Source organism: Somniosus microcephalus, chromosome 7 (assembly GCF_052327205.1).
Source record: "Somniosus microcephalus isolate GS21.2 chromosome 7, FLI_Smic_1.0, whole genome shotgun sequence".
NCBI lineage: Eukaryota > Metazoa > Chordata > Chondrichthyes > Squaliformes > Somniosidae > Somniosus > Somniosus microcephalus.
The window spans coordinates 116,684,162-116,706,783 of NC_140993.1; the positions used below are offsets into that span (position 1 = coordinate 116,684,162).

Genomic DNA, 22,622 nt, shown 5'->3' on the forward strand with positions numbered 1-22,622 from the left:
TCCAGATCCTAACAACTCGCTGTGTAAAAAAATGTTTCCTCATGTCGCCTCTGGTTCTTTTGCCAATCACCTTAAATCTCTGTCCTCTGGTTACCAACCCTTGGCCACTGAAAACAGTTTCTCCTTATTTACTCTTATCAAAACCATTCAGGATTTTAAACAACTCTATCAAATTTCCTCTTAACCTTCTCTGCTCTAAAGAGAACAACCCCAGTTTCTCCACCTAACGGAAGTTCCTCATCCCTGGTGCCATTCTTGTAAATCTCTTCTGTACCCTCTCTAAGGCCTTGACATCCTTCCCAAAGTGTGATGCCCAGAATTGAACACAATACTCCAGCTGAGGTCTAACCAGTGTACTATAAATATTTAGCATAACTTCATTGCTTTTGCCCTCTATTCCTGTATTACTAAAGCCAAGGATCCCATATGCTTTTTTAACAACCTTCTCAACTTGTCCTGCCACCTTAAAAAAACTTGTGTATGTACACTCCCAGGTCGCTCGATTCATGCACCCCTTTTAAAATTGTACCACTTATTTAATATTGCCTCTCCTCATTCTTCCTATCATAATATATCACTTCACACTTCTCTGCATTAAAGTTCATCAGCTATGTGTCTGCCAATTTTACCAGTCATTCTATGTCCTCCTGAAGTCTGTTACTATCCTCTTCATTGTTTACTACATTTCTGAGTTTCGTATCATCTGTAAACTTTGCAATTATGCCCTGTATACCCAAGTCCAGATCCTTAATATATATCAAAAAGTGCAGTGATGCTAATAGCAACCCCTGGGGAACACCACTGTATACTTCCCTCCAGTCTGAAAAACAACTGTTCACCAGTACTCTCTGCTTTCTGTCCCTTAGCCAATTTTGTATCCATGCAGCCACTGTCCCGTTAATCCCGTGAGCTTTAATTTTGCTATCAAGTCTATTATGTGGTACTTTGTCAAACACCTTTCTCAGGGTCCCAGACACAGGGTCCCAGCACTGACCCTGTGGACACTGGCAGTGGGTTTGTCATCACCGACTCTCTCCACATCTCCCTCCAGAATGTCTGGTCACTTGCAAACAAGGCCGTTGCCATCCATGAGCTTATCGTGGATGATTGCATCGACATCATGGCCCTGACGGAAACTTGGTTGATGACAGCTCACCCTTAAATGAAGCCTCCCCGCCCAGACCGCCATGGTGGCAGTGTGGCTCTCACCACCAAATCACACCTTAGTCTGACCCCATCTCCTCCGGCACTTTCTCCTCCTTTGAGCATCTCACCTTATTCCACCCCCTCACCTCTCATTTAAAATTCTCGTTCTCTACCGTCCATCCAAGTACCATAAAAATGTTCTTATCGCAATATCTTCACTGCTTTCCTCCCTCAGCCTGTGCACCGAGCGACTTCTCATCCTCGATGATTTCAACCTCCCATCTCAATTCATCATGCTCTCTCTCCTCTGAGTTCACGAGCCTCCTATCCTCCTTTAATCTCTCCCTCCATGTAAACTCCCCAACCCATATTCACGGCCACCCCTCAACCTTGCCATCTCTCGTGGCCTCGCTGCTCCCATCGTGTCAATTGCAGATAAAGCCATCTCTGACCACTTCCTTGTATCGCTCTCCACCTACATCCGCTTTCTGCCCCCACCCAACCCTACTTCCTTCTGTGTCTGCCCCTTGAAAACACTCTCGCCCAACTCTCTTACAACTGCACTTACGAAATCCCAAATGTCCAGCCTTTGGCCCTCCATTCACTACGACATTTCTGCAGCTACTGATCTGCTGCACCACACCCTCACCACCACCTTCGATGCCCTAGTCCCTATTAAAACAATTAGGCCTAGAAATTCGGTTGGTAGCGCCGACGCTGAGCGCCTAAAGAGACCTAGAATTGGGGCGATGCCCTATGTTGGGGCGGACGCTATGAAGATAGCGACAACTCAGATATTGACTATACATTTAGCGCCTGCGCTAAGTGTTTGCGCGCGCCCGCGAGCGCAAGCAGTTCATGACGTCATTTCAGTATGCAACGCCTTCTAGGAGCGCCTGAGTGCATATTGGGTGGCGCCCGGAGCCTTAACGCCTAGTGCTATTAGTGACAGTTCGAGGGAGGGCTAGCAGGCCCTTCTCGGAGTAGGGGGGCGCTATTTAAAGGGGACAGCTCTACTGCAGAATCCTCAGCCACTTGGCCTGCTCATTGCGATCGCTGCTGGATAGAGCTGGCGAGCTACTGTGGAGCGGAGTTTTGGGAATTGAGCTTTAGAGTACTTGGGACCTTCAAACCGAAGCACTTGCAGCATTACACCTAAAAGCCTTTTGACCAACTTGCATCGGAATGGGAGCTTCTTTGTAGGGCGACGGCCTCATCGCCCAACACTGTGAAGGGGCAGAGAGACGGCGGGAGACAGGGCCGGGATTGGCCAGAAGGAGGAGGGGCAATGGAGGTCGGCCAAACCGACGGGATGCTGCGAGGGTCTTTAGGCAGCAGGTGACAAGCCTTGACATGTCGGAGGAGCAGTGTTTGGGAAGGCTCCGATTCTGGAGGGACATCGTTACTGATCTGTGCCACCTGCTTGGTCAGGATCTGCAGCTGCGTGAACGGTGCAGAACCTCTCTGTCCGTGATCGCTAAACTGACTGATGGCCTCAAGTTTTATGCCATCGGATCCTTTCATTCAGCCATTGGGGACATTGCGACTGTCGCTCAGGTTGCAGTCCACTGTTGCATCCGGCAAGTAACAGATGCCCTTTATAGGCGAAGGCGTCAATTCATGACCTTGCCTCTGACCCTGCACAAGCAGGCGGAGCGCGCAGGGTATCGCTTCTATTGCGGACTTCCCCATGGTGCAGGGGGCGACTGACAGCACACACGTGGCTTTGAGGGCGCCATGCCATCATCCTTAGGACTTCCGCAACCGCAAGGGGCTCCACTCCCTCAACATGCAGCTGGTCTGTGACCACCGCCAAATCATCATGGCAGTCACCGCGCATTTCCCAGGATGCAGCCACGATGCCTTTATCCTGCAGTTGACCTCAGTTGGTAACCTTTTTGAGGGGCTGGCTCGAAGACGAGGCTGGCTTACTGGGGACAAGGGCTATCCTCTCTGGCCATGGCTGATGACAACACTCCGTGTGGCCGACACCCCAGCAGAAGAGCTGATCAGCAGCGGCCATCAGGCGACCAGGCACAGTAAACAGCACACTATTGGTGTTCTCAAAAAGCCTTTCCGATGTCTGGAACATTCGGGGGGATCCCTGCAGTACTCGCCGCAGCAAGTGGGACACATCGTCGTCGTCGTCTGCTGCATGCTCCACAACTTGGCGAATTGACGCACCCAGCCAATTCCAGCTGTCCGTCAACGACCAGCAGGGCAGGCGGAGGAGGAGGAGGATGAGGAAGAGCAGGTGGAGGAGGAGGAGGATGAGGAGGAGGAGGAGCAGGCGGAGGAGGAGGAAGAGGAGGAGGATGAGGATGAGGAGGAGGAGGAGGAAGAGCAGGCGGAGGAGGAGGAAGAGCAGGCGGAGGAGGAGGAGGAGGAGGAAGATGGAAGGGCTGCTGAAAGTGGAAGGGCCATACGTCAGAGGCTCATCAGGACTCGTTTCGATACCCCTGTGGCGGAATGAGGAGAGTCTTAACTCATGCGCACTTTGGATGTTTGACAACCTCTGAATGCCAGCATCACTGAAAGTAGTCATGTGCACCATGCCACATTGAAACTTCTGTTTATTGGCACAAAAGTCTTGTGATGAAATATGCCATTCATCAGGCACTCTGTATTCTCTGTGTTTGATTGTGCCTGTGACTGTGACAAGCAGGGGAGTTTAGTTTCAGTTTCATTTCCTTACCTGTATTGTATTGTGTGTAGGGCTCCGCCCATACCTGGCCCCTACTTAAGCAGGCCCCAGCGTGTCTCACAGGCAGTACAGCAGATCTCTGGATGAGAGACACTTCTCCACTGTGTATTACTTTCTGAGTTAATAAAAGCCTTGCTTTGCTCCGTTAACGTTGAGTCTCGGCTTCATTGAGGCACATCAATTTTATTAACTCAATTTTCAACGCAATGGATCAACTCTTGAAACCCGAATGTTTGGATTTGGACCCACATGCTTCGGACGCATCGGCACGATTCGGACACTGGTTTAAGTGTATGGAATTCTTCCTGGACAATTCCGCAGCCATCACAGACGCTACGGACGCTGAAAGTATGAAACTCGGAATCCTGCGGAATTGGGTAAGCCACCGGGTTTACCCCCTCATCCAAGACGCCGACACGTACCCGGCCGCCTGCGACATCCTAAAGGCGCATTACCAGCAGCCTACGAACGAGGTGTACGCTAGGCATCTGCTCGCTACTCGCACACAGCGACCTGGGGAATCGCTGGATGAGTTCCTCGTCACCCTGAAAACGCTTGGCAAAGACTGCAAGTGCCAAGATGTAAAAGCCGCAGTGTACACTGACGAGCTTGTTCGTGATGCCTTTATCACAGGCCTCAGCTCCACTTACATCCGGCAGAGACTACTGGAAAAAACGGGATTGGACCTGAAACAGGCTGTGGAGACAGCGCGATCCCTGGATGTGGCCCAGAGAAACTCGGACGCCTACTCTTCAGCCCGCACCGCCCACGTGTGCGCCAAGGGCGCCGCCATCTTGGAAGGCATCTTCCCCACCCGGCAGCCCGACACCGTCGGGGCCCCGCTCCCCCCCCAGAAGCCCTACGACAGCCGCAACGCGTCGGGGCCCCAACTGCTACTTCTGCGGGCAGCCGAAGCACACCAGAAACCTGTGCCCGGCGAAAGGCACCACCTGCTTTAAGTGCAGTAAGAAGGGGCACTTCGGGAAGGTGTGCAGAGGGAACCCCGCTGGAAAACCCGCCACCGCCGCATGTGCGCAGTGGGAGCGGCCATCTTGCCCGACCTCGTGAGGTCCGCCATCTTGTGAGCAGACAGCGTGGACGCCATCTTGTCTCAATCAGGGCTCTACAGTGGCATCGGTCACAGTGGACCAGACCAGACCGCACCCGCTATCCAAATCAATGGTGGACATCGAGGTAAACGGGTGCGGGGTTAAATGTATAATTGACAGTGGAAGCACGGAGAGTTTTATCCACCCTGAACTAGCACAGCAACTCTCTCTAAAGGTGGTCCCTGCTCGGGGCACCATCTCTATGGCTGATAAAACCCAGACATCGACCATTATGGGTTACTGCGCGGTACAATTGTCCGTTAACGGAACTGTATACGATAATTTTAAATTACTAATCATGAAGAGTCTATGTGCGAGCGTGATCTTGGGCCTGGATTTCCAGTGCCACCACCAAAGCATCACGCTCAATTACGGTGGGTCCCAGCCGCCCCTCACAGTGTGCGGTCTGGCTACCCTGAAGGTAAAGCCGCCTTCGCTATTCGCGAACCTTACTCCCAACTGCCGGCCAATAGCGACCAAAAGCAGGAGGTACAGCTGGGAGGACAGGCGGCTTATCGCGACCGAGGTGGACAGGCTGCTGAGAGAGCGCGTTATTGAACGCAGCAACAGCCCGTGGCGCGCCCAAGTGGTGGTGGTGAGGGGTAGCGAGAAGAAACGGATGGTGATCGACTATAGCCAAACGATCAACATGTACACCCAACTAGACGCCTACCCGCTACCCCGCATATCAGAAATGGTGAACCAAATTGCCCAATACCGGGTGTTCTCCACCATCGACCTCAAGTCAGCGTACCACCAGCTCCCTATCAGACCAGAGGACCGCCCGTACACCGCCTTCGAGGCGAACGGACGCCTCTACCAATTCCTCAGAGTCCCCTTTGGGGTGACGAATGGGGTCTCGGTCTTCCAGAGGGAGATGGACCGCATGGTCGATGACCACCACTTGCAGGCAACCTTCCCCTACCTCGACAACGTCACCATCTGCGGTCACAACCAGCAGGATCACGACTCGAACCTCGAGAGGTTCCTGAAAACCGCACAAAAACTCAACCTCACTTACAACGAGGACAAGTGCGTTTTCAACACCACGCGCCTCTGCATACTAGGCAGCGTGGTGGAGAATGGGGAAATCGGACCAGACCCCGACCGATTGCGCCTCCTATGGGAGCTGCCCCTGCCCAACACTCCCAAAGCCCTGAAAAGGTGCCTGGGGTTATTTTCTTATTATGTCCAATGGGTCCCCAACTACTCCGACAAGGCCCACGCCGCCTTCAAAAGCATTAAGCGGGATATTGAACGGGCCACGCTACAGGCAGTGGACGAGAACACTCCCTTTCAAGTGGAAAGTGATGCGTCTGACTTTGCCTTGGCGGCCACCCTCAACCAGGCGGGGCGGCCCGTAGCTTTCTTCTCGAGGACCCTCCAAGGGCCCGAGATCAGACACTCCTCCGTGGAAAAGGAGGCCCAAGCCATCGTGGAGGCAGTGCGCCACTGGCGCCACTACCTAGCCGGCAAACGCTTCACCCTACTTACCGACCAGCGGTCGGTAGCGTTTATGTTTAATAATAAACAGAAGGGGAAGATTAAAAATGATAAGATTCTCAGGTGGCGGATCGAGCTCTCCGCCTTCAAGTATGACATCATTTACCGGCCAGTGGCCCTTAACGAATCCCCCGACGCCCTCTCACGAGGGATGTGTGCCAGCGCCACCGGGGATCGGCTACAGACCCTCCACAACGACCTCTGCCACCCAGGGGTCACGCGGCTGTTCCACTTCATAAAGTCCCGCAACTTACCCTACTCGATTGAGGAAGTTCGGTCTCTGACCAGGAACTGCCGCACTTGCGCTGAGTGCAAGCCTCGGTTCTACCGCCCAGATAGAGCCCACTTAATCAAAGCTACACGGCCCTTTGAGCGGCTCAGCTTAGATTTCAAGGGCCCCCTCCCGTCAGTCGACCGCAATGTTTACTTCCTGAACATTGTGGACGAATACTCCCGTTTCCCATTCGCCTTCCCCTGCCCAGACATGACCAGCGCCACGGTCATTAAATGCCTCAACAGCCTGTTCTGCCTGTTCGGTATGCCGAGCTACATCCATACGGATAGGGGGGCGTCCTTCATGAGTGAAGAGCTACGCCAGTACATGCTGTCCAGGGGGATCGCCACGAGCCATACCACCAGCTACAACCCCCAGGGTAACGGCCAGGTGGAGTGAGAGAACGGGACAGTATGAAAAGCAGTCACTCTAGCTCTAAGGACCAAGGGCCTCCCTATCTCCCGCTGGCAGGAAGTCCTCCCAGATGTGCTCCATTCGATACGGTCGCTATTGTGTACTGCCACTAATGCCACGCCTCATGAACGAATGTTTGTCTTTCCCCGGAAATCCACCTCGGGCGTATCCATGCCGTCATGGCTCTCCACCCCAGGTCCGGTATTTGTACGAAGGCATGTGAGGGGCCACAAGACGGACCCTCTCGTGGAGTCAGTGCAGCTACTCCACGCCAACCCCCAATACGCGTATGTCCGGCACGCCGACGGAAGGGAGGACACCGTGTCCATAAAAGACGTCGCCCCAGCCGGTAACGACAACAACCATGACAACAACAGCAACAACGATCACAGCAACTCTTACCCACCCACTATCCTTTCAACACCCCCGGAAGAACATCGACCAACGGTGCCCCCACCAACTACCCCTTCAACAACCCTGGCGGCGCCCCCGGCAGAGACCCAGGAGGCCACCGGGGACACCCAGCCGACACCCGCGGCACCATAACAGCTACGTCGGTCACAGAGGACTATCAAACCCCCGAACAGACTAAATCTGTAGAAGGGGTGAATGTGATGAAATATGCCATTCATCAGGCACTCTGTATTCTCTGTGTTTGATTGTGCCTGTGACTGTGACAAGCAGGGGAGTTTAGTTTCAGTTTCATTTCCTTACCTGTATTGTATTGTGTGTAGGGCTCCGCCCATACCTGGCCCCTACTTAAGCAGGCCCCAGCGTGTCTCACAGGCAGTACAGCAGATCTCTGGATGAGAGACACTTCTCCACTGTGTATTACTTTCTGAGTTAATAAAAGCCTTGCTTTGCTCCGTTAACGTTGAGTCTCGGATTCATTGAGGCACATCAAGTCTTTCATTACAGCAAAACAACGTAATGTCAACAGAAACCATAAGTTACTAAAAAACTGTGAACTCTTCGGCAAAGCCGCAAAACTCAACAAACCTTATGCAAATCTAACAACAGGTGAGGGTGTCCTTGAATTTGGACAAAGAAACGTCTCAGCACCTCCCTCTGCAACTGGCCCCTTGAGGGAGAACGACTTCGCTTTCGCGCCCGGCCCCTTCCCTCCCTGCTGCTCTGACGTAATTGGACCCCAGTGGCGGGCTCAAGGCTGGGGGACGCCTGCTCACTGTGTGGAAGCGCAGAAGCCCCTGAGGCACGGCCTGGCCGACCTCTGGGCTTGGAGGGTGCGGACGCAGGATGCTTGATGTGACCATGGCTGGAAGCAGTGTGCACTGCAGGTGGTGGCAGCTGCAATGCAGACGTCCCAGCGCTGGCATGTGCAATGGTCTCCTGCCGAGAGAGGACACCTGCACCATGGTCGGACGACACACTGGCTATCTGAGGGGAGCGGCTCGGCTCATCCGCCACAATCGCATGCTCCACTGATTCCTGGCCTTGTATGGGACTGGAAGGGCCCGGGGTGATCCTAACTGATGCAGAGAGGGTGGCTGCAGTGAGAGATTGCGTTGCCTCAATCTGGGAGTGGAGGAGCCCAGCAAGTGACTGCGCGGCAACAGTGAGGACCTGTATGCCAGGTGCCAGTGCTTCGGAGAAGCCCTGGACAGTTCTTCCCATTGCTTCGGATAAGGCAGGTGCCGACCACTCCACTGCCTCGGACAATCCCTGGACAGACCTTTCCAGGGATTGTCCGAAGCCCTAAACAGTCCTTTCCATAGCCGACTCAAAGCCGTGGACAGTCCTCTCCATTGTTCGGCCGAAGCCCTGGATAGTCCTGTCCATTGTTGCCCCGAAGCCCTGGATAGACCTGTCCATTGTTTCCCCGAAGACCTGGAGAGTCCTGTCCATTGTTGCCCTGAAGTCCAACATACTCTTAGCCAATGAATCTATTGACTCAGGCATCTTCTCCACTGCAGCCATCAGCTCCATGTGTCTGACCCGGGCCTGTTTGCTCATTTCAGCCAGGCGACGCACCTCATCTGCACTCTGTGCAGCAGTCATGACTACCTGCCTTGCCCTCCGGGGAGACGGCGGCCGAACTTGCCTATCCCCCTTGCGTTGCTGCATGCCGCTTGGTCCGGCAACTGGTTCATCCTCAGAGCCCCCCCCCCCTCCCCTCCAGGGGACTATCCCCAGTCTGTAGATGTGTCCGCTCCCCGGATTCTGCAACGGCTGGTCCGGAGTCCTCCTGCTCCTCGCCTCCGGTGGCACTGGCACTGGCAGCTTCAGTGCGTTGAGCCCGAGTTGGTGCTGATTCATCTGAAAGTAGGGAGGTGGAAGAGTGGCTTTAGCAAAAGGACAGGTTTGCTGAAAGGCATGCCAGATTGCGGCAAGGCTCTGACATGGCTGCACACTGAAGATGCATGCTGGCGGGGGGACCAAGTGGAAGGCAACAGGTGAAAAAGGTGAGAGTCTTACCCTCGCTGTCGGAAATGGGGTCGGCAGATGCAGTGGCCACAGGACCAGACAGACGTCCTCCAAGAATCTGGTGCACTCTCTCCTCCAGATCCATGAGAGTGACCACTTGTGGAGGACCGCCACCGGTTCGACGCTGCTCCTTCCGGATCATCGCCAGCTTGGACTGCAGGGGAAAGAAGGGGAAGTTCTGTAACATGATGCCTTGAGAGATCATCGCATGCCCCCCATGGTGCAAGAGCCCTTACATGAGGCCTTGAGACATCTGTCCATGTGTGTGGCCAGAAAGGGCCATGGGTGCTTGCTGACAGATGGCCATTGGGGCATCATCGCAACAGGGTGCCCGAAGTCAGCTGCAGATGGAGGGAATCAGAAGTTTGGTAATCCATCACTCACCCTAACGATCCGTGTGAGGTCGTTGAATTTCTTCCTGCACTGAACAGGGGTCCTGGTAGCCATGCTGCTGGAGTTGACCCTCACAGCAACCTCCCTCCAAGATCGTCGGTAAGCCTTATGATTCGGCCTCTTGCCATTGTCTGGATATAGGACATCTCGACGGCGCTCAACTGCAGCCACCAAGTGGTCCAGAGCCTCAGTGCTGAAGCGCTCTGCTCTCTGTCTAACCTTCTCCATGCTCAACAAGTTTCTAACGCCAGAGAAGGGCGAGTGCCGATTCTGAGGCCTACAGGGCGTTGGGTGTTGACGCTCAGGCTGACTGACCCACCCCTTTAAGAGCCGGCCGGCGCCTGGAAGCCTCGTGCTTTCCCGTAATTGAGATCACCTGCGCTGCGCCCGTCCGCGTCGATATTGAGTAGCGCCTGAACTTTTGCGCCTTAGGAGCACCGTGCAACGGCTGAATTAGTGCCTCAATCCCCTTTGGGGGGGCGATGCAACCCAATATCGCGCCAGGCGGCGATAAGTTTTGTCTGGCTATAAACTTTGTGCACCGCCAGTTCTAACGCCTCAAGCGGGGCTATACCCAATTTCTAGGCCTTACTCTCTCTCGCCTTGGTCATTCCCCCTGGTACGGCCCTCATCGTCACTCCCTTAAGCCCCAAGGGACGCAGACTTGAACGGATATGGCGGACAACTGGTTTAACCATTCACCGCCAGATCTGGCTGCACCACATAAAGCATTATCGGATCCTGCTCTCGTCTGCCAAAATTGCTCACTATTCCAGGATCATCCTGTAACGCAAAGATAGCACCCGGCTCCTATTCTCCACTGCTAACCGTCTTCTTAAACCCCTCTCCCCTGTCTCCTCCACCCTCACCTCCGACAACAAGTGTAAGGAGCTCATGGACTTCTTTGTCTCTAAGATTGAGACCATCCATTCAGTTGCCTCTGCCACTTCCCTTTCTTCCCCTAGCCCACTGGGCCAAACTTCCTCTAAGGTTCCCCCCTGCCCTAGCCCTGAACTCACATCTTTCTCCAGTTTCTCTCTGAACTCCCTTCATGATCTCTCTGTGCTCATCTTGTCCATGAGACCCACTTCCTGCTCCCTCGACCATATTCCCACTAAACTGCTGATCACCCAACTTCCTTTTCTGGCTCTGATGTCAGCTAACATTCTTAACGGTTCTCTCTCCTCAGGTACTGTCTCCCTCTCCCTCAAATCTGCCGTCATCACCCCTCTCAAAAAATCAACCCTTGACCCCTCCGTCCTTGCAAACTACCGGCCCATCTCCAACCTCCCTTTCCTCTCCAAAGTCCTTAAACATGTTGTCACCTCCCAATTCCGTGCCCATCTTTCCCGCATTTCCATGTTTGAATCCCTCCAATCAAGTTTCTACCCCTGCCACAATACGGAAACAGCTCTCATCAAAGTCACAAATGATATCCTTTGTGACTGTGACAAAGGTAAGCTATCCCTCCTCATCCTTGTTGACTTGTCTGCAGCCTTTGACACAGTTGACCACTCCATCCTTCTCCAATGCCTCTTCACCGTCGTCCAGCTGGGTGGGACTGCACTCGCCTGGTTCCATTCTTATCTATCTAATTGTAGCCAGAGAATCAACTGCAATGGCTTCTCTTCCCGCTCTCGCATTGTTACCTCTGGTGTCCCCCAAGGATCTATCCTTGGCCCCCTCCTATTTCTCATCTACATGCTGCCCCTTGGTTTCCACATGTACGCTGACGACACCCAGCTCTACCTCACCACCACTTCTCTCGACCCCACCACGGTCTCTAAATTGTCAGACTGATTGTCCGACATCCAGTTCTGGATGAGCAGAAATTTTCTCCAATTAAATATTGGGAAGACCAAAGCCATTGTTTTTGGTCCCCGTCACAAACTCCGTTCCCTAGCCACCGACTCCATTCCTCTCCCTAGCATCTGTTTGAGGCTGAACCACACTGTTCGCAACCTTGGTGTCATATTTGACCCTGAACTGAGCTTCGGACCACATATCCACAGCATAAGTAAGACCACCTACTTCCACCTCCTTAACATCGCCCGTCTCCACCCTTGCCTCAGCTCATCTGCTGCTGAAACCCTCATCCATGCCTTTGTTACCTCTAGACTTGATTATTCCAACGCACTCCTGGCTGGCCTTCACATTCTACCCTACGTAAACTTGAGGTCACCCAAAACTCGGCTGCCCGTGTTCTAACTCGCACCAAGTCCCGTTCACCCATCACCCCTGTGCTCGCTGATACATTGGCTCCCATTTAAGCAACGCCTCGATTTCAAAATTCTCATCCTTGTTTTCAAATCCCTCCATGGCCTCGCCCCTTCCTATCTGTAATCTCCTTCAGCCCCACAACCCCCCGAGATATCTGCGCTCCTCTAATTCTGCCCTCTTGAGCATCCCTGATAATAATCGCTCAACCATTGGTGGCCATGCCTTCTGTTACCTCGGCCCTAAGCTCTGGAATTCCCTGCCTAGACACCTCCGCCTGTCTACCTCTCTTTCCTCCTTTAAGACGCTCCTTAAAACCTACCTCTTTGACCTACCCTAATTTCTCCTTATGTGGCTTGGTGTCAATTTTTTGTCTTATAATACTCCTGTGAAGCGCCTTGGGACATTTTACTATGTTAAAGGCGCTATATAAATACAAGTTGTTGTTGTTGTTTTGAAAGTCCAGATACCCAACATCAACACACTACCCTCAGCAACCTTCTATGCTACTTCATCAAAGTACTCAATCAAGTTAGTCAAACATGATTTGCCTTTTATAAATCCGTGCTAACTTTCATTTGTTAGCCCATACTTTTCCAAATCGTAATTAATTTTGTCCCAGATTATTGTCCCTAAGAAATTTTCCCACCACCAATATTGGGCTGACTGGACTGTAGTTGCCGGGTTTATTCCTTTCACTGTTTTTTAAACAGGGGCATAACATTTGCAATCCTCCAGTCCTCTAACAGCACCCCCATATCCAAGGAGGATTGGAAGATTGTGGCCAGTAACCTAGGATGCATTCCATCCAGACCGGGTGACTTTTTTACTTGTAAGGACTACCTCAGGAACGGTAGCATTGTGGTTAAGTTACTGGACTAGTAATCCAGAGGCCTAGATTAATAATCCAGTGACGTGAGTTCAAATCCTATCATACCAGCTATGGAATTTAAATTCAGTTAATTAAATAAATCTGGAATTAAAAGCTAGTATCAGTAAAGGTGACCATGAAACTACCGGATTGTTGTAAAAACCCATCTGGTTCACTAATGTCCTTTAGGGAACAAAATCTGCTGTCCTTACCTGGTCTGGCCTCGATGTGACTCCAAACTCACAGCAATGTGGTTGACTCTTAACTGCCCTCTGAAATGGCTTAGCAAGCCACTCAGTTACAACAAATCACTAGGAAAAACAATAAGAATAAAACCGGATGGATTGACCTAGGCACCAGATTCAGACACGACAAAGGCACACCTAGCCCAGTTGACCCTGCAAAGTCCCCCTCACTAACATCTGGAGACTTTTGCCAAAATTTGGAGAGCAGTCCCACAAGCCTGACATAGTTATACTCACAATCATATCTTTCAGCCAACGTCCCGGACTCCTCCATCACTATCCCTGGGTATGCCCTGTCCCACCAGCAGGACAAACCCACCAGGAGTGGCGGCACACTGGTATACAGTCGGGAAGGAGTAGCCCTGGGAGTCCTCAACATTTACTCCGGATCCCATGAAGTCTCATAGCATCAGGTCAAACATGGGCAAGGAAACCTCCTGCTGACTACCGCCCTCCCTCAGTTGATGAATCAGTATGCCTCCATGTTGAACACCACTTGGAAGAAGCACTGAGGGTAGCAAGGACACCGAATGTCTTCTCGGATGGGAACTTCAATGTCCATCACCAAGAGTGGTTCAGTAGCACCACTACTGACCTTGCTGGCCAAGTTCTGAAGGACATAACTGCCAGTCTGGGCCTGCGACAGGTGGTGAGAGAACCAACACGAGGGGAAAAACCTACTTGACCTCATGCTCACCAATCTACTTGTTGCAGATGCATCTGTCCATGACAGTATTGGTAGGAGTGACCATTGCACAGTCCTTGTGGAGACGAAGTCCCACCTTCACACTGAGGACACCCTCCATCGTATTGTGTGGCACTACCACTGTGCTAAATAGGATAAGTTCAGAACAGATCTAGCAGCTCAAAGCTGGGCATCCATGAGGCGCTGAGGGCCATGAGCAACAACAGAATTGTATACCACCACAAACAGTAACCTCATGGCCCGGCATATCCTTCACTCTACAATTACCATCAAGCCAGGAGACCAACCTTGGTTCAATGAGGAGTGTAGAAGAGCATACCAGGAGCAGCACCAGGCATACCTAAAAATGAAGTGCCAACCTGGTGAAGCTACAACACAGGACTACATGCATGGTAAAAAATGGAAGTAGCATGCTATAGACAGAGCTAAACAATCCCACAACCAATGGATCAGATCAAAGCTCTGCAGTCCTGCCACATCCAGTTGTGAATGGTGGTGGACAATTAAACAACTAACGGGAGGAGGCGGCTCCGTGAACATCGCCATCTTCAATGATGGCAGAGCCCAGCACATGAGTGCAAAAGACAATTCAACCATTTGTTTGCAACCATCTTCAGCCAGAAGTGCTGAGTGGATGATCCATCGTGGCCTCCTCCTGAGGCCCACACCATCACAGAAGCCAGTCTTCAGCCAATTCGATTCACTGGACGTGATATTAAGTAACGGCTGAGTGCACTGGATACAGCAACATCCCGGCTTTAGCGCTGAAGACTTGTGTTCCAGAACTTGCCGTGCCTCTAGCCAAGTTGTTCCAGTACAGCTACAACACTGGCATCTACCTGACAATGTGGAAAATTGCCTATTTATGTCCAATCCACAAAAAGCAGGACAAATCCAATCCGGCCAATTACCACCCCATCAGCCTACTATGAATCAGCTATGGATGGTGTCATCGCCAGTGCTATCAAGCGGCACTTGCTCACCAATAACCTGCTCACCAATGCTCAGTTTGGGTTCTGCCAGGACCACTCAGCTCCAGACATCATTACAGCCATGGACCAAACATGGACAAAAGAGCTGAATTCTAGAGGTGAGGTGAGGTGAGAGTGACTGCCCTCGACACCAAGGCAGCATTTGACTGAGTGTGGCATCAAGGAGCCCTCGCAAAATTGAGGTCAGTGGGAATCAGGGAGATAACTCACCGCTGGCTGGAGTCATACCTCGCACAAAGTATGGCTGTGGTGATTGAAGGCCAATCATCTCAGCTCCAGGATATCGCTGCAGGAGTTCCTCAGGGCAGTGTCCTAGGCCCAACCATCTTCAGTTGCTTCATCAACGACTTTCCCTCCATCATAAGGTCAGAAGTGGGGATGTTTGCTGATGACTGCAAAGTGTTTATTTCCATTCACAACTCTTCAGGTAATGAAGCAGTCTGTGCCGCCATGAAGCAAGACATGGACAACATTCAGGCTTGGGCTGATGAGTGGGAAGTAACATCCGCGCTACACAAGGGCCAGGCAATGACTATCTCCAATAAAAGAGAGTCTAGCCACCTCCCCTTGACATTCAGCGGGATTACCACCACCGAATCCACCACCATCAACATCCTGGGGGTCACCATTGACCAGAAACTTAACTGGACCAGCCACATAAATACTGTGGTGACAAGAGCAGGTCAGAGGCTGGGTATTCTGTGGTGAGTGACTCACCTCCTGACTCCCCAAAGCCTTTCCACCATCTACAAGGCACAAGTCAGGAGTGTAATGGAAATTCTCCACTTGCCTGGATGAGTGCAGCTCCAACAACACTCAAGAAGCTCGACACCATCCAGGACAAAGCAGCCCGCTTGATTGGCGCCCCATCCACCACCTTAAACATTCACTCCCTCCACCACCAGTGCATACCATCTACAAGATGCACTGCAGCAACTCGCCAAGGCTTCTTTGGCAGTACCTCCCAAACCCGCGACCTCTACCACCTAGAAGGACAAGGGCAGCAGGTGCATGGGAACACCACCACCTCCAAGTTGCCTTCCAAGTCACACACCATCCTGACTTGGAAATATATCGCCATTCCTTCATTGTCGCTGGGCCAGTGTCCTGGAGCTGCCTAATTAACAGCACTATGAGAGTACCTTCACATCACGGACTGCAGCGGTTCAAGAAGGCAGCTCACCACCACCTTCTCGAGGGCAATTCGGGATGGGCAATAAATGCTGGCCTTTGGCAGTGACGCCCACATCCCATGAATGAACAAAAAAAAATAATTCAACTGCGGAAATACGCACGGAGTCAGCATACTATAGGTCAGACGGTACTATTCTCACATTGCCCCAGTTTTGGTCTGTTTTATAAATGATCAGAAAACCTGGTCCATTGAATCAGTTGTGTGAATGTGCAAGTGCATGAAATTTCTCTCCATTCTCTGCCTGTCCACTAGATGGGGTCTTTCACCATTGAAAAATTTATGATGTTCATATTTTCTGTAAGAAGTCACACAACACCAGGTTATAGTCCAACAGCTTTATTTGAAATCACAAGCTTGCGGAGCGCTGCTCCTTCGTCAGGTGAAGTGGAGAAATGCATAAAGACACAGCTTATATAGTCAGAGAATCATGTCAGATGTTTACAGGTAATGTTTCCAACTGCCATTTATCACACCTTGGCAGAGAGATAATCACAGCAATCAAAGGTGTATCAAAACCTGTAAACATCTGACATGATTCTCTGACTATATAAGCTGAGTCTTTATGCATTTCTCCACTTCACCTGACGAAGGAGCAGCGCTCCGAAAGTTTGTGATTTCAAATAAAGCTGTTGGACTATAACCTGGTGTTGTGTGACTTCTTACATTTGTCCACCCCAGTCCAACTCCGGCATCTCCACACCATTCATATTTTCTGCCTGCCTTTCCATGGAGTGAGGTGGACTTTATAAAATTGGAGTTTTTGATCTTGCTCCATCTGCCATCGGGAAGGAAAGAGGGTTCAAAATATACAACGAAAGAACTGAAATAAAAATGGGGAAAGGATGAAAATAAAATGTCTGTATTGATAAGAATGCTCAATAACCATCCCTCTGTACATGACAGAGCATCATTATTTGTAATAAACTACAAAATCTGTTATAAATTAGTCTTTATTTTTGTAGATTCAAGACATCCAATAAGTAACACCTTAATTTGTACTAACTATGCCACTTAACTGGAGCTTTATGCTCCATTATCATAAATCTGTTATTTAAAACTTGGTTTTTCAGAAGGCTTTCGATAAGGTACCACACAAGATTAGGATTGAGGATTGGTTAATGGACAGAAATCAGAGAGTAGGAATAAATGTCTCATTTTCGGGATGGCAGGCTGTAACTAGTGGGGTGCCACAAGGATCAGTTCTTGGCCTCAGCTATTTAGAATCTATATCAATGACATAGATGAAGGGACCGTGTGTAATGTTTCCATGTTTGCTGACGATACAAAGCTAGGTGGAAAAGTAAGCTGTGAGGAGAACACCCAGAGGCTACAAAGGGATAAAGACCGGTTAAGTGATTGGGCAAAAAGGTGGCAGATGGAGGATAATGTGGGGAAGTGTGAAATTATCCACTTTGGTAGGAAGAATAGAAAAGCAGAATATTTTTTAAAAGGTGAGAGACTAGTAAATGTTGGTATGCAAAGGGATTTGGGGGTCCTTGTACATGAATCACAGAAAGTTAACGTGCAGATACAGCAAGCAATTAGGAAGGCAAACGGTATGTTAGCCTCTATTGCAAGGGGGTTGGAGTATAAGAGTAAGGAAGTCTTGCTGCAATTATATATGGCTTTGGTGAGACCACACCTGGAGTACTGTGTACAGTTTTGGTCCCCTTACCTAAGGAAGGATATATTTGCCTTGGAGAGGGTGCAGCAAAGGTTCACTAGATTGATTCCTGGGATGTGAGGGCTGCCTATGAGGAGAGACTGAGTAGAATGAACTTACATTCTCTGGCGTTTAGAAGAATAGGGGTGATCTCATTGAAACATATTAAATTCTTAGAGGTTGTTTCCCCTGGCTGGGGAGTCTAGAACTAGGGGTCATAGTCTTAGGATAAGGGGTCAACCATTTAAGACTGAGATGAGGAGAAATGTCTTCACTCAGAGGGTTGTGAATGTTTGGAATTCTCTACCCCAGAGGGCTGTGGATGGTGAATCATTGACGATGTTCAAGACTGAGATTGATAGATTTTTTTTACTAGGGAATCAAGGGATATGGAGATAGGGTGGAAAAGTGGAGTTGATGTAGAAGTTTAGCCATGATTTTATTAATGGTGGCGCAAGCTCGAGGGGCATATAGCCTACGCCTGCTCCTATTTCTTATGTTTTTCTTATGTTCTTATGTTTTCAATTATCTCTACTACCTCCTATTCTTTAATTGTTTTAAATAAGAATGTGAAGAATGATTCAATTGATCTGCAATTTAAGCAGACTAAGATGGGAAGAATTAATTTTCCATAGTATTGGTTTACATAGTCTTATTAAGAACATCTGTTTCATCTTCAATACACATGTATGTGTTAAGCAATATTTCCACTACTTTATCAGCATTGACAAGGTGATACAGATATATGTGGTCTTTAAAGAACTACCTTCTCCTATGACTTCACAGTAATTTGTTTTTAATTCAAATCAATTAACAATGAAAAATATAAAACAGTCAATAACACACAGTCCTTCATGCAACTTCTGATGTATTAAGTGTGAAGCAATGCATTTTGGTAAAAATTATAACCGTAGTGATTGAAGTAGGTTCGGTGCTTCGGAAGAGCAGAGGGACTTGGGGGTACAAGTTCACAGAACGCTGAAGGCAGCAAAAGCAGTTCAGTAAAAAGGAGTTCTGCTACTTGAACATTTTCAACCAATTCAATTGTTATTGAAACTGGAATTTTGTTAACATTTTATTGGCTTAAATGTTTTTAAATTTCATTTTTTTGGTCAAACCTCATTTTGGGGTAAAGTAACATTACTGGCAAAATTGAACAGTGGGTGCTCGAAAACATTTACTGTTTAAATTTAAAGGTTATAATTGAGGTTAATGGAAATCAAAATCGGAAGAGATCAATGTCGCTCATTTTACACCATCGTCCAGAGTCAAACTTTCCCCCCACCCCCACAATGATATTAGTTTGACATTACTGAATAAAAACTGCAGACCAGCAGCTGCAGTATTGGTTCCTCTTTACTGCCATGCTCCAAATGGAATTCCCGCACTCGGAAGAGAGCTCATTGCATGCATCCTTAGGAAGTACAGAGGACTCCATGTGGTGCCAAACCCAAAAAGTATGAGCCTGTCTCCTCCCAGGGGTCTCGCCACAGGACCTTACTCTGGAACCTGCTTTGCAATGATACCAAAGTTGCTATATAAATGTGCCATAAGTTATAGAAATTGTGTCTTTAATACAGGATTAACAAACAATGTGAACATTGTAATGTACTTGCCCACACTCTGGGTAATATCTGATGGAAATTATATCCCGATAATGTAGTAATTGAGGCAGAAGCTGCTATTGCCATCAATGGCTACCAGAGGAAGTCATAATGAGCAGCAATAAAATGAAGAAAACAAAACCTGGAGACATGAGAGATGTTCAAGGAATACATTTATTGATCCAGTTGGAATGCTATGGGAATCAAAATTAGGAAGGATGTTAAGGCCTTAAAGAGGGTGCAGAGGAGATTTACTAGAATGGTACCAGGGATGCAGGACTTCAATTACATGGAGACTGCAGAAGCTGGGGTCATTCTTAGAGCAGAGAAGGTTGAGGGGAGATTTAATAGAGCTGTTCAAAATCATGAACGGTTTTGATAGAGTAAATAAGGAGATGCTGTTTCAAGTGGCAGAAGGGTCGGCAACCAGAGGACACAGATTGAAGGTGATTGGCAAAAGAACCAGAGGCGAGATGAGAAGAATTTATTTTACACAGCTAGTTGGTATGATCTGGAATGCACTGCCTGAAATGGTGGTGGAAGCAAATTCAATATTAACTTTCAAAACACAATTGGATAAATATTTGAAGAGGAAAATACTTTCAGGGCTATGGGGAAATGGCAGGGGAGTGGAACTAATTGGATACTCTTTCAAAAGAGCCGGCACAGGCACGATTGGCCGAATGGCCTTCTGTACTGTATCAGCCTATGATTCTATATAACCTTTTAAAAGAACTGCAAATAATAGCACATGAACGCTCAGTGAATTTCCTTTGTCCATTATTTCAATGGTGTTACTCAGCCACTTGAAATAGCAGACAAATTGAATTCCATCTGAATGTTAGGCACTGATTCCCTAATATTTGTACATCATAATTTCAAGGGCAGAGTTTTTTTTGTCATAAAATTATTCAGTCCTTCAAAAAGTACTTTAGGGTGAAATCCATTAGAACATCTTAGGCATTTTACAGAGTTTTCAGACTGAGAGTAGGAAATTATTATAACTGTTTTGTCACATTAAACTGTTTAATTATGAGCTAACTTTTATTTTGTCTTGCAGAAGATTGTACTTTGTAACAGTGTCGTTGAAAAATTAAGCATTGGAAATGTACAATAATCTATAGCTAAAACATAATTATAAACTATGGTTTCTGTGCCTTCTTAGGCCTTCAAGACCTCCTCCTAACATGAATGACACAATGTTCTCCCATTCAGTAATAACCTCAGGAAGCCCCAGCCCTAACAAGAGGTAAGTCGATCTGTTCTATGCATCTTGGAAAGGTAAGAATAAAATAAAAAGTTAGAACTTTTATGTCAGGGACATACTTTTCAATTCTCTTTGTAATAAACACGGCTGACCAATTCTCTTTGTAGTAAGGATACTTCAGTTGAAAGTGTGATACTTGTACACCTAATTAAAAATGGTGCATTTAATTTATATTTTGCAAATGGTATGTTGTTATCAACGAGTAGCATAAAAAGCTTCTTAGGGTAGAATTGAGGATTTTTGATAAACAGTAGCAGAAATACTAGCAAGAATTGCACCACAAAAATGTTGTCATGAAGTAACTTAATAGCAAAACAATTTACATTTGCAAGCTCTAAATTCACACAAAAAGTGTGTTTGATCTAATGTATTAATGTGGCCCCCATTTTGAATTTGACATGATGCTTCAACACTCCAAAGGTGCTGGGATGTGCAGTTTACTGTTACAAATTAATTTAACATTACAAAACAATTTAGCATTATTATTAATTTTATAAGTAATTAAACTTCACTGAAGCAAATTCTAAAACTTTTCCATTGAAACTGACCTTACAGTGAACATCTTCAAATTGACATGAGAATTTACAGACTCGGAATACGCTGCAACTTTTCCTTGCTAATTCTAGAAGCTGTTAAACTGCCTTAATATTTTTGCAGTAAAGTTATGGTTCTCTATCTTGTCTTTCATGTGCAATACACCATTCCAATACTAAGGAAGTAAACAAGTGACCTACTTCCAGTGTTGCCCTAGTGCTAAAGGTACTCTGGCCTAGAAATTCAGTTGGCGCCGCGCCAGGGCTTTAGCGCCGGAAAGTTAGCGCCGGTGCTAAGTCCTCCTGCGCGCGCCAAAAATTCAGTAGCGCCGCGCCCAAACGGCTGCCGGCGCTACTGAAGGGTGTTTGCGCCTGAAAACTGGCGCTACGCACCGCATTGCGGCGCTATTCCGGTGCTGCGGCGCCCGATGCGGTGCGGCAGGCTCGGGAAGTGCAGGCCTCCTCCTTCAGTTAAGGAGGAGCTGCCTGCACCCGCCCGCTGGCCGGTAAAATCGCCACAAAAATGAGCCCGGCACCTCGGGGAAGTGCCGGGCTCGCAGCCGAGAAGCATCTGTTCCGCGGGGGTGGGGAGGTGGGGGGAAGTCCGGGGAGGGAGGTGCGGGCAGGCGGCCGGCGGGAAAGCGGCCGGCCGCCGCTCCACCTTTATGCGCCGGCGCAAAGTCGTGTAAGACTCTGTTGCCAGAGTCTTAGTTGCGGCTGCCACGGGCGAGGTGGCCGCAACTGAATTTCGGCGCTGGGGCCCGTCGGCATGGCAACCGGGACGCTGCGCACACCGATGACGTCATCGGTGCCGGCGCAGCGCTACCGGTCTACCGCCGATTCCAGGGCCCCAGGGAATTTTTAAACTGGCCATAACTCCGGCGCTAGGCCCTCCAGCGCCCCAAATGGGGCGCTAGGCCTACTGAATTTCTAGGCCTCTATCTGATAGGAGTTGCCTTTATCCTTTTTAAAAATTTCTCTCTCCCTGTCATCCAGTCTGCAAATCATTCTAAAGCATTGATGAGATTAGGAACTCACAGTGGGAAGTCATAGACACAAGTTCATTTACTTTAAGAAAGATAGGGCTAGAAATTCGGTATCACCCCGGTTGGGGCGCTAAATTTTAAAAAGTTGGTAGAATTAGCGCCAGGCGCTAATCCTTCTGACCAAATTGATTGTTAGCGCTCCAAGAAAGAACTGGAGCGCTAAATCAAGCGCTAATCATCTAACTTAGGGCACAGAGATGGAGATAGACAGATTTTTGAACTACAGGGGAGTCAAGGGTTATGGGGAGCGAGCAGGAAAGTGGAGATGAGGCCAAGATCAGATCAGCCATGATCT

The 22,622-nt window shown here is 49.1% G+C and overlaps 1 protein-coding gene across 14 annotated transcripts in view; it reads left to right on the top strand.

Annotated features, from left to right (window-relative positions):
- Window positions 1-22,622, top strand: part of dtna (dystrobrevin, alpha) — a 364,320-nt gene that overhangs the window by 192,594 nt on the left and 149,104 nt on the right. For all 14 annotated transcript variants that reach the window (XR_015079004.1, XR_015079005.1, XM_085992861.1 and 11 more), the window contains exon 10: window positions 20,647-20,730. Coding sequence is in view for 12 of the 14 variants with exons in the window: in XM_085992861.1 (XP_085848987.1) it covers window positions 20,647-20,730 (84 nt within the window). In the remaining 2 variants the exon portion in view is untranslated. The remainder of the gene's footprint in view (window positions 1-20,646; window positions 20,731-22,622) is intronic.